This window comes from Bubalus bubalis, chromosome 18 (assembly GCF_019923935.1).
Source record: "Bubalus bubalis isolate 160015118507 breed Murrah chromosome 18, NDDB_SH_1, whole genome shotgun sequence".
Classification (NCBI taxonomy): domain Eukaryota; kingdom Metazoa; phylum Chordata; class Mammalia; order Artiodactyla; family Bovidae; genus Bubalus; species Bubalus bubalis.
This window is the reverse complement of record NC_059174.1, coordinates 65,000,971-65,013,612: the sequence shown is the minus strand read 5'-3', so window position 1 is coordinate 65,013,612 and position 12,642 is coordinate 65,000,971. Positions and strand designations below refer to the sequence as shown.

General features: G+C 44.4%; 1 protein-coding gene and 1 long non-coding RNA gene across 2 annotated transcripts; one reads left to right on the top strand and one right to left on the bottom strand.

The window, feature by feature from the left end:
• Positions 1–761: 761 nt before the first annotated feature.
• LOC123465134 lies at positions 762–1,857 on the bottom strand. The gene is made up of 2 exons (XR_006640221.1): positions 1,796–1,857; positions 762–1,382 (listed from the first exon to the last, which is right to left on the bottom strand). It is a non-coding gene; the product is annotated as an uncharacterized LOC123465134 (long non-coding RNA).
• A 170-nt stretch (positions 1,858–2,027) lies between these two features.
• Positions 2,028–8,603, top strand: ZNF211 (zinc finger protein 211). The gene is made up of 3 exons (XM_045163401.1): positions 2,028–2,467; positions 3,295–3,416; positions 5,393–8,603. The coding sequence occupies exons 1-3, from the start codon at positions 2,346–2,348 to the stop codon at positions 6,769–6,771; spliced, it is 1,623 nt and encodes a 540-aa protein (XP_045019336.1). The 5' UTR covers positions 2,028–2,345; the 3' UTR covers positions 6,772–8,603.
• The last annotated feature ends 4,039 nt before the right edge of the window (positions 8,604–12,642 follow it).

The window sequence follows — 12,642 nt, the reverse complement described above, 5'->3', positions numbered from 1 at the left end:
TCATGAATCATTTAATAAAGCCATTTAGAAATTTTATTTATTTATTTTTGGTTCCACTGGTTCTTCCTTGCTGTGCCTAGGCTTTCTGTAGTTTAGTTGCTGCGGGGCGGCAGAGGGGTAGGGGGTGGTGTAACACTCTAGCTGTGGGGTGAGGGCTGCTTATCGTAGTGGCTTCTTTTGTTATGGTGCACGGGCCCTAGGTTGGAAGTCTTCAGTAGCTACTGGACAGGGGCTCAGTTGCCCCCGGCATATGGAATCTTATCAGACCAGCAAGGGAACCCATGTCCCCTGCCCTGGAAGGTGGATTCTTGACCATTGCACCACCAGGGAAGTCCAAATCATTTAGATTTTTAACACATACTCAGTTGAATTTTGTTTTTCAACAACTTTCTATTTTATAGATGTACAGAGAGTAGTACTCCTTAATAAACAATAGCAAAGGTGATATTTCATGAGAAACTGGCAACTGTATATTAAAAAAAGAATGTGCATGTATAAAAGATTCGCGTTTCTTAAGATACAATAATTTCATGTTTAATGGATAAAACGATGTTTCTGAGTTCAGCACAATCGCTGACTAAGAGGAAGGCGAGGCCCAGATCCCACCACGTCCATCTTTGTCAGAGTTGCCCAATATGCCTCCTCTATCTTGTCTCCTATGGTACAAGTGATTTTTTTTCCTTCAAAGTCCCAGACAAAACTCACTAAAGTTCACAAAAATGACTTACACGCCTCAGTCTGAGTACATTTAAAGGACAGTATGACAGTATATCATCGCTGTCATCTATCAGGGCATGTTCACTACAGACAGCTGCATGTAACATAAATTATTATCCAAACACTTCGGAGATCAATAGCTTTGAAGGCTTTCTAAATGCTCTTCGAATTCCCCAGAAATTGTCCTTAGCCCCTTGAAGAGGAAACGAAGCTTCTAGCCTACCTGGAAGAACAGGGAGGTCAGTTTTGAGCAGCCTAGAGGATCGCCCGACCCTGGGAGATTCAAGCAGAATCTCTCAGGCGGCAGGCTTGCGCCTGCCCGAACTCCATTATCCACAAAGCCAAGCGTTGAGCAGCAGCGGGGCCCACCCAATGAACATCCAGAATTTCGACATTTCCGGCGGGTGGGCGGGCTCACTGGGTGAAGGTGGGACTTCCTGTGTCTTCATAGCGGCTCTTTGAGCGGTTTTCGAGGTCCGAAGGATCGGGGTTGAGGTGACAGAGGAGGCGGGAGAAGACGCTTTGTCCCCAGGGACTAGAGGCGGTCCTACAGTCGGGCACATCGCTACCTAGAGGGCGGCCTGGAGACGTTGGTGCTGGGTTAGCCCCTCTCCGCGCACTAAGTCCGATGGCGGTGGCGGAGGCGGCGGCGCTGAAGGACACTCCTCAGGTAAACGCTGATCCGTCCGGCCCTCATCGGCTTCATCCTAACAGACGCTAAAGCCCCGAACGCCTGCTCAGGTGCCCGCAGCTCAGACTCGGGTATCCAGGACAGTGATGCGGTGGTGGGTGGGGCCTTCTATTTGACAGATACTATGGTGGCGCCTGGTAGAGGGTGATGGGCGGAGGGATGCGCAGGCGCAGAGATGTGGCGGTCCGACTGAGGCAGGAGAATTCGGGGAAACTGGGGTCCATCTGATGGCTGCAGGGAACAGTGTGTGTATGCTGTCGCATCTGCAGTGGCGGACTGAGGAGTTGTACCTTCCTTCTTGAGGCCTTTGAAGCCATGGAAAATTAAAAAAAATTTTTTTAATTGGAGGATAATTGCTTTACAGAATTTTGTTGTTTTCTGTCAAACCTCAGCATGAATCAGCCATAGATATACACCTGATATGAAGAACTGACTCATTTGAAAAGACCCTGATGCTGGGAAAGATTGAAGGCGGCAGGAAAGGGGACGACAGAGGATGAGATGGTTGGATGGCATCACTGGCTCAATGGACATGAGTTTGAGTAAACTCGGGGAGTTGGTGATGGACAGGGAAGCCTGGTGTGCTGCAGTCCATGGGGTCGCAAAGAGTCGGGTATGACTGAGCGACTGAACTGAATTGAACTGATACATATATTCCGTCCCCTTTGAACCTCCCTCTCCATCCCACCTCTCCAGGTTGATACAGAGCCCCTGTTTGAGTTTCCTGAGTCATACAGCAAATTTGGAGCCATAGAAAATTGTGAGGCAAAGAAACGTGACGTGTTAGGTTTGCAAAATCACCAAAGTCTGTTCAATGAAAGAACTAATTGTAGGGATGCTGAGGACACCGAAGCAGATGGAGTTTAGGCTTTTTTTTCCAAGGACACACAATTGCTGAGAGTGAATAGAGGTTAGACACTCATGGAACCTGGTTCAGATGCCACCAGGTGTGCAGGGAAGGTCTCAGTCCCTGGAAAATTGCCAGGATCACATCCCTCTAAGACTTAGCACTTCCCACAGGTTTCCATGGCTGCGAAGGTGCTTTTCGAATCTAATCGGGTAAGTCGAGATTACCCTCACTAGTCGCAACCCTGTGTTAGTCTCTCAGTCGTGTTTGCAACCCCATGGACTATAGCCTGCCAGGCTCCTCTGTCCATGGATTTCTCCAGGCAAGAATACTGGAGTGGATGCCATTCTCTTCTCCAGGGGATCTTCCCAACCTGGGGATCAAACCCAAGTCTCCTGCATGAGAGGCAGATTCTTTACCATCTGAGCCACCAGGGAAGCCTTCTAATTTTCTCCAAATTTTGGTTGTTATGAAACGTGTCACCTGGCATTTTCCCAGCCCGTGGGTGCGCGGACCTTGGAGAATCCTAGCTCAGTCCTAAGTCCAGTCTAAGTGTTATATGAAAGGGTTCCCCTTTCAGGCCACCAATAGAAAGAGATGTGGAAGCTTGTCACAAAAACAGGAAGTGCTTGGAGGTGAGGCTAAGTTGGTTCAGGGAATTGCAGGTCTCCTTCCTTCCTGGCAAGAATAAACTGGCTGTGGGGAGCAGCAGTCCGAGCTGGAATGACTGTCTGTGAAGTCGGGCATCTATTCTGGAGGCAGTGGGAGGTGTGGATCAGATGACTGATCTGATCAATCAGGGCGGTGATTTCTTCTGGGTCTTTACAGGCTCCACTGGTTGCAGAGTGGACAGCAGCGTGAACAGAGCAGTTAGTGGGAGAGGGAGGAGAGAGCAGGCAGCTATGGCACCAAGGTCGGGAATCTCTTCTGAGCTCTTAGGAGGAAGATGGAGACGGCGTAGATGTGCGAGGAGGTGGATTGTGGGTCTTCAGGAGTGAGGCAGTTGATGGTCTCATCTGTCTGTGTCCTGGCAGGGCAGTGTGACCTTTGAGGATGTGGCTGTGTACTTCTCCTGGGAGGAATGGGCTCTCCTTGATGAGGCTCAGAGATGCCTGTACCACGATGTGATGCTGGAGAACTTTGCACTTACATGCTCACTGGGTAAGCTCTTCTACCTGCCCCTGTGCCCTGGGCCCAGCTCTGTGCTTCTCTTTTCTCCAGGGGCAGGTGTGTCCCTAGTTGCCTGGATTTGTGCTGTGTTCACAAGGGCTGGGCTGAGCGCTCGCCTCCTTCTCATCTGTGTCAACACAGCACCTGCTGCCCCAAAGCCTCCCAGGGCCGAGTTCGGTATCACTGTTGTTTGCCAGCCTAAAGGACCCCGTGTCTTGCCTAGGCCTCCCTGCGTGACTCGAGCACCGTGGCGCCCTAGTGTAACGCCCTTCATTCCGGGGCTCACATTCGTTTCTGACTGTGCTGGAAGTGTAGTCATTTCCACAGTCACTGCTTACACAGATGTTATTGACAGACTCTTAGTTAAGGTTCTTTTTGCCTTACTTCACTTGGGACATGTATACAAAACATTTACCAGTTTCTTTTTTTTTGCCACACTGCTGCCCTCAAAACTTAGTTCCCCAACCGCAGCATGCCTTGACCACTGGACCACCAGGGAATTCCCACAGATATTTAATTTGTATCCTCTTCATTTGCTGAATTCATTTATTCTAGAAGTTTTGTGGTGCAATCTTCACAATTTCATGAGCTGTGGATGCCTTTTGTCTTTTTTCTTAAGGCTCCGTGTAGAACTTCCAATACTATGATGAATCCTAGTGGTAGAAGCTGGCATCATTTTCCTGTTTCTGATCTTGGAGTATTTCTGACGTTTGGAGGACAGACTCCTTATTGCCCATCCTGACTCCTAGAAGCTATTCTTGAAACATGTACAAGGTCCCCACCCCAAGGGCTCAGAGGTAGGGAGTGGAAAGATGAATACTATTACCATGCTAAGAGCTGAAAGGGACAAAACTAAAGCAGTTGAGCATTGCCAAAGAGTTGCATTAGACTAATTCTACTGGTGTAGTTGTCCAGAAGGGAAGTCAGATTCCTGGTTCTTACTACTGTGCTATCTTCCCTTCAGCTATGGCCTTAGGAATTTTTTGGTAATATTTAATAGCTTTCTGGTGGTCTCCTGTGTTCTGAGTTGTCTGGGCCTGTTTTGGCTACTGACTTGTCCTGTCATTCCCTTATGATTTTAGTTCTTTTGGGTACATGCAGATCTTCAGGTGGGGCTACAGAAAAAGTCCTCTGAGCTTCACAGAATGGACATGACTCCATTCTCAACAAGATGGGCTCATAGCAGGCCTGACCCAGATGAATGGAAGTTGACAGAGGACATGACTTTAGGTCTTGGTTGAAATCATACCAGGAACCTATCCTGTTTTACTTCTGTATTGGTGCCGTTGCCAGTAGCCACACCTCACTCCTTTCCCTTCTCAATTCTCGACTCTTTGCAGACTTGTCATTTCTATTAGTCATTTCTACTCTGATTCCAGCTGAGAGCTATTCTCCACCTCTCTACACTGCTCACCTCACTCATTCCTCACACTGTTCCCTACTCAGACTTTGTCATGTTCTAAAGAGTGCAGGTATCTAATAATCCTTAAATACTGTTACCTTTGTTCCAGTCAGATTTTTCTGGGACTGGACTGGACTTCTGCACAGCATCACATGTCATCAGCAGATATAATCCTGCTAAAATCTATTGACAGATCTTCCTCAGTGGTCCAGTTGTTAAGACTCTGTGGTTGCACTGCAGAGGGCACTGTTTCAATCCCTGTTTGGGGAACTCTCATCTCATGCCAGGTGGCACGGCCGCAAAAAAAGAAAAGCTGCTGACAGAAAAATGAGTTACAGCACAAACCTTTCTGATAGGCCTTTCCTCATGTCCTGTGCCCAGTGAGACCTGCACCATTCCGTGACCTTAGGGACTCAGTGGTGCACAGCAGTTGCTTCCTCAAGCTGAGTTTTCCTGGAAGCAATTTCATGAACTGATCCTTTGATGTGTTGAGTTACATTTGTGATGGTTTTGCCTCTTCTCAATAAGGTTAACATGTACTTCACCATCACTTCTTTAATTTCAGGCTGTTGGCATGGAGTAGAAGATAAGGAAGCACCTTCTGAACAAAGCATTTGTATAGGAGTGTCACAGATCAGGACTCTCAAGGTAGATTCATCTCCCCACAAGGGCCAGCCCTTTAAGATGTGTGGCCCAGTCTTGAGAGACATTTTGCACTTTCCTGAGCACCAGGAAACACATCTTGGGCAGAAACCATACACATGTGGAAATCGATTCTATATCTCTGCCAACCTTCAGCAATACCAGGAGCAACACATTGGAGAGATACCCATCAGAAGTTCTGTGGACACAGCCTTGATTATAAACAGCTGCACAACCCATGTGTCAGGGAAACCCACTGTCGATGGGGAGATTGGGAACGACTTCTTAGTCAATGTGGGATTTTTCCATCACACTGAGGAGAAGCCAAACAATAGTAATGAGTGTGAAGCTGTCTCTCACAGTGGAAAAAGGCATGAGAACTGGGGAGAAGGCAACAAAGCCCTCAACTGCACAGATACACTTGTTGAGGACCAACGAGTCCTCACTAGAGAAGGACTTTATGAGTGCAGCAAATGTGGAAAAGCCTGTACTCGAAGATGTAACCTCATTCAGCACCAGAAAGTCCACACTGGAGAACGGCCTTATGAATGCCATGAATGTGGAAAATTGTTTACCTACCTCTCCAGTTTCATTATACACCAGAGGGTTCACAGTGGAGAAAGACCTTATGAATGCAGCGAATGTGGGAAATCTTTTAGCCAAAGCTATAGCCTCAACAGCCATAGGAAAGTTCACACAGGAGAAAAACCTTATGAGTGCAGGGAATGTGGGAAGTCTTTTAGTCAAAGATCTAATCTCATTCAGCATCAGAGAGTTCACACTGGAGAAAGGCCTTATGAGTGCAGTGAATGTGGGAAATCTTTTAGCCAAAACTTTAGCCTCATTTACCACCGGAGAGTTCACACTGGAGAAAGGCCTCATCAGTGCAGTGAATGTGGAAAATCCTTTAGCCGAAGCTCTAGCCTCATTCACCACAGAAGACTTCATACTGGAGAGAGGCCTTATGAGTGCAGTAAATGCGGGAAATCCTTTAAGCAAAGCTCCAGCTTTAGCTCACATCGGAAAGTCCACACAGGAGAAAGGCCTTATGAGTGTGGGGACTGCGGAAAATCATTTAGCCATAGCTCCAACCTCAAGAATCACTGGAGGGTTCACACTGGAGAAAGGCCTGTTGAGTGCAGTGAATGTGGGAAATCATTTAGCTGTAAATCTAACCTTGTTAAACACCTGAGAGTTCACACTGGAGAAAGGCCTTATGAGTGTGGGGAATGTGGAAAATCATTTAGCCAAAGTTCCAGCCTCATTCAGCACCAGAGAGTTCACATTGGAAAAAGGTCCTGAGTGCAGTGAATGTTGGAAAAAACTTTTCAGCTACAAATATGACCTCATTCAACCCCAGAGATGTCACACCAGTGAAAGGCCTTAGATATGCTGGGATGTGCATTTTCCTTCTAGTATATTTGCACTGGAAAAGTTGTGACTGAGCCATCTGATGCATCTGAAAATCTACACTGGGGAGATTCCCCTTAAGTTTCAGGTATGTAGGAATCTTTAAGAAACTGTGCTTTACTTTATTAGGGGCTTCCCTTGTGGCTCAATTACCTGCCAGGCCCTTTCCAGCTTTATGCCACTGCCAGTTTCATTCCTATCACCTGGCAGCTTCACACAGTGTGGAAATTACCTCCCAATATGCTCAGGGAAGCTGACTTCTGTCCCATCCCTTTCTGTGGAGGGAAGTAATGAGTAGTCTTAGCTCTTATGGCATCCTCATTCCTTTCTCATTTCTAAAGTAGGGCATGGACCTCACTCAGTTTGGGCCCAGTGGACCCAGTTTCAGTTCTGTTGGTGACTTGCCAGCAAGGACTACATTTTCAGGGACATGTTAGTTTCTGGTGACACTTCTGGTTTCCCCAGCTTCCAAGTCACCAAGCTGAGAACTTCATGCCTTGCATTCCTTTGCATTTGGCAATAATAAAGGCATTAATGTTTCAGCCCTCTTTGGTCTGGGGCTTCTATTCATTTTATATGAGGAGATGGGAAGAAAATGGGGCTCTAGCAGCATTAATGATGGCACAGCTTTCATGGGGGTCCTGTGCTTTGTGTGCCTCACCTCAGTATGACTGAAGAATGTAGCTCTCTTTGTGGGGTTGGCCTAATGTAAATACATTGTTGCTCAAGGTCTCCTCAGAAAGACTGCAAGGCTTTGGGGTCCTGATTTGTGGACTGTGTATCAGGGTTTTTTTGTGGGCTCAGAAAACATGAGGAGTCATGAAGTTGTGACAACCTCCAGTGCTTCTGGAAACATGAATTGTTATTCACAGTGAATGATCACATAATGCTCAGCAGTTAACCTATAAAAGAACCACATGTCCTGATCCCCAGAATTCACTAGATAGTTCCACTGTAAGACTACAGGGCTGGAGGGAACCATGTTCGTCAAGTAACCCTGGAGCGGAGGAGATTGCAGTGAAGTAGGTGGATATGTCCTAACATTGCATCAGCAGAGGCTCCAGTGACTGTGCCTGTGCAGTATCAGTGTGCACAGATGCTTGAACATCTAGAATGTTCAGCCAAAGGCCATTGCCACAGAGGCAGATAACCAAACAGAGAAAGATCCCTTCATCCACAGTGTGGTTCTGTGATCAGCCAGCATTCCTGTTAACTCAGGTGGGAAGAAATCTATTCTCATCAGTATTTGCTGCCACTAAGAAAAGGGTGCTTCTCCAAGGTCATCAGAAGAGAGGCAATATAGGATTGTGAGACATGAGGAGTTTTCATTTTGGTTTTGCTTGTTCTTTGAGGCTTCCAGGATCATAGTTCCCTCACCAGTGACTGAACCCTGGGCCATGGCAGTGAAAGTGCCAATTCCTAGCCACTGGACCACTAGGGATTTCTCAATATCTGATTTCCTAAAAAGTGTGACAGACCTAGATTTTTTGAGTCATTTTGTAAATTTTTATTCAGGTGTAGTTGACATATGATATAGTGTATCTATTTGAAGTGCAGAATCTAAATATTTTGAGATTCTTAAGTGATAATATATAAGTAGTTCATTCTTTATTGCTGAGTAGTATCGTTTCTATAGTTATGTTGTTTGTTCATCCATTCATCTGGTTATGGTCATTTGGGTTATTTCTACTGTGGGTTATTGTAAATAAAGGTGCTAGAACGTTTATATGTAATTCTGTATGTATGTATGTATGGGTTTTCAGTTACACTGTGTTAGTAATTCCAAGTATAAAGCCTGAGTCATAGAATAGGTGAATGTTTAACTTATGAAACTGACAAACTATGACCTACATTTATAGATTGTTTTTACATACCCACCAGGAGCATGTAAAATGCTTCCACATTCTGGCCAATACTTGGTATGGTCAGTCTTTTGAATTTCCTTAAATTTTTAATTTAAGGAAGTAGTCGTTTTAATTACATCTCCCTAAGGAATCATACGGAGAAGGCAATGGCACCCCACTCCAGTACTCTTGCCTGGAAAATCCCATGGATGGAGGAGCCTGGTAGGCTGCAGTCCATGGGGTCGCAAAGAGTTGGACACGACTGAACGACTTCGCTTTCACTTTTCACTTTCATGCATTGGAGAAGGAAATGGCAACCCACTCCAGTGTTCTTGCCTGGAGAATCGTCTCTGGGGTCGCACAGAGTCGGACACGACTGAAGCGACTTAGCAGCAGCAGCAGCAGCAAAGAATTATGATGTTGATCTTTCTTTTTCCACATGGATTATTTGCCATCTGTATGTCTTCTTGGTAAAATATCTGTTTATATCTTTCACCTATTTTTCTTTTCATTAACAAATAAATAGCTCCTTTTTATCCTCATTTTTTGTGTGTGCTATATACAATGTAATTACCACTTATACCGTGTAGTTTAAATTTAATCTGCACTATCCACATATTTTTAAATCTAGACTTTCAATAATATAACGAAGTCCAGGTTTGTAGTGTTTTCCAGTTTTCTGAATACAAATATTCTTAGCATGGCCAATTTCAAACTAACAACATGGTGTCACTGAACATGGAGTTGGGAAAAGTTGATAGAGGTACATCATTCCAACTCAATCATACTGATCTAGCAGCAACAAATGATACAAATGATAATGAAACTTGATAACAGCAGAATCTAACACAACACCGTAAAGCAATTATCCTTCAACTAAAATATTTTAACCATCCTTCCCCAAAAAACATAGTAAAATTACTATGAAGTGACAAGTTCTGAACATTTGTGTAAGGTGTAACCCCTGGGTGGAGGAAATGGCAACCCACTCCAGTATTCTTGCCTGAAAAATCCTGTGGACAGAGGAGTCTGGCAGGCTACCATCCAGGGGCTTGTAAAGAGTTGGATACGACTGAACACACACATAAGGTATACCTGACTGAACATGCAGAGTGCATGTATTTAGGATGTACATTTTTATATTTTAATACATACTTTTACCCAGAAAATCATTATTTTCATTGGAAACAAAAGATAATCTATAATGCCCTTACTCGGTTAATTTAAATACTTCAATGCTTTAAAACATAAACAGAGCAAGAAAGATATTTAAAATAAAGGCAATTCTTGAGGAGGGGGAAACAACTGAACTTTGAGGATGTTTTCCTCAGAAAGGATCAAAAGAATGCACATTAATTAAAAATTGAGATGCAGGAATTTCCCTGGTGGTCCAGGGGCTGGGATGCCATGCTTCCAATGTAGAGGACCCAGGTTCAATCCCTGAACAGGGAACTAGATCCCATATGCCACAACTAAGACCGAGCACTGCCAAATAAAATTAGTTAATTAAAAAAAAATTGAGATGCAGTTTCCAGCAGTTTATTTTGGAGTCAAAACTATACTCTTTTCAGTGTGAATGCTCTGGAAGTTTGTGTCTTTGTTCTTTGTTGACAGAAAATTCATGAGTAAACCATAATTTATAATGATTAGAGCTCTGTGTTTGGGAATTTCAATAAATTTGAAAACAAAGGAGCATACTTACAGTTTGTTATGCTCTAGCATTCTCAGTATTATCATCTGTATTTAAGAGGAGCAAATTTTATCCCATAATTTGTAGTTATCCAGTACATTTAAACTAGGACTGTTTTCTGTCACATTTCAGATTCCGTATTTCATACATTCTATAACAACATGTCCGTAGCACTAAAGTTTTGGGAAGAAAATAGCTGCCCATTATTCACAGTTCTAGGGTTAGACTTTTTTTCCTGACCACACTGTGACCCCTGCTCTGGGAGCTTGGAATCTTAATCACTGAACCACCAATTTTTGCAGGCATCTGGCAGGGGCTAAAACTGCACTATGGGAATGAATCAAACATCCAGGAGTTCAAATCGATGGAGTGAGAAAAGACGTATGTAAAAGAAAAGACGTATGTAATTAAGTGAATCTGAATGTTTCTGGAAGGATCTACAGCCATAAATGTGTTTTCTTCCAGATTTACACAAGTGGGTTGGAAACTGTTTGTGTTAAATTTATCCTCGTATCTATTCTTGCCTGGAGAATTCCATGGATAGAAGAGCCTGGCAGGCTATAGTCCATGGGGTCACAAAGAGTTGGATACAACTGAGTGACTTAACACTTTCACATGTATGTACATGAACAGGAAATAACTAGTCAGCAAAATAGTAATAATTTAATTAATTAAATGAGAAAACCGAAAGGCCAGAAGTAATTTTGAAGATGTATCAAAAAGATATGTTGGGACTTTCCTGGTGGTCCATGGTTAGAATCTGCCTTCAATGTAGAGGATGTAGGTTCAATTCGTGGGAGGAGAACTAAGATCCTACATGCCGTGGCACAACTATGCCCCCACCCACCTCAACTATAGTGCTGCAAACTAGAGCCCACACGTGCTCTGGAGCCTGAATCCCCCAAGGAAGATCCCGTGTGCCACAACAGAACCCAACACAGCCAAGATTGAATGTTTTTTCAAAATATATGTTTAACATACAAATCATGTTCATTACCTTGAAGTGAGAAGTAACCAATTTTGTTTACATCTGAGACACTATCATAGATAGATATTAAGTGTCCTAGGAGGAACAGCATCTCATGGTGACTTAGCATGGTGACCAGCATCTCCCTGGTTCCATCCATTGAGATCCCTATAGCTCACTCATAATTGAAATGAACGTGCTATTCAATCTTCATATGCCTATTTCAAGAGCTTCTCCTTCACCTACATAGGAACTCAGTACAATACACCTTTACTTAGTTGCCCATGGGATACCTCAAAAGTTCAGGTATCACATACAACCTCACTGGACAAGAACTTTACTGGACCCATCTGTGCTCAGGCACCCAAGTATGGAGCTTCATTGACGACATACCCTTGTGAGGGGATTTGCAAGACACTTGTGCAAGACAAACATTCATCGTTGTGCTTACAGACAACAGATGGGCTACGGCCCCACACATTTCAGCGTCATGCCAGCACAGTAAATTTCTTAGCTCCATCCAGTGTTTGTACGGGCTACTCTATTGCTGATGTGATTAAAGGGCAACTTCTGATTTTGTCAGTTTCCATCAGTCTCAGAGGGGCCAAACCTATTGGATCTTTCTTTTAGAGGCAATATATTCTGCATTGATGACTAAGGCTTATTTATGCAATCACTCAAAAATCATCCCACTTTTGGGGCCTTTATGAGAGAAAAGTCCTAGTCAGTTCAGATGGCCAACCATTCAACAGATACTTTTTTTTGGCTGTGCCACACAGCATGCAGGATCTTCGTTCCTTCGACCAGGGATCAAACTTGTGCTCCCTCCATTGGGTACATGGAGTCTTAACCTCTGGACCGTGAGGAAAATTCCTAATAGGCACTTATTTTGGTGCCTCCTGGAGACTCCTTGGTCGAAGCTCTGCACACATCTCCTATGCTCTGTAGTCTCTGGGCCCATGATGGCAGTAAGCTACCCATGGTCTTCTGGTACAAAGTGTTGTCTGTTTCAACGTCATGACATGCCATGTGAGCAACAACTGCTGGATGCTTACTCAACCCTCTTGTAAAGGAAGACTTTCACAGGACCTGAACCTGTGACACTCTACCCAGTTACCTTATTTCCTCGGTTATTAAAGCAACACAACACCCAGGAAACTCAGTGGGACAGCAAGGCCTTGATACATGACAGAGCTGTTCCTGAAGCTCTGGTGTTTCCCACTTGCAGGAAGAGGTGGCCTTGGTCCTCAGTCTCTTGCCAA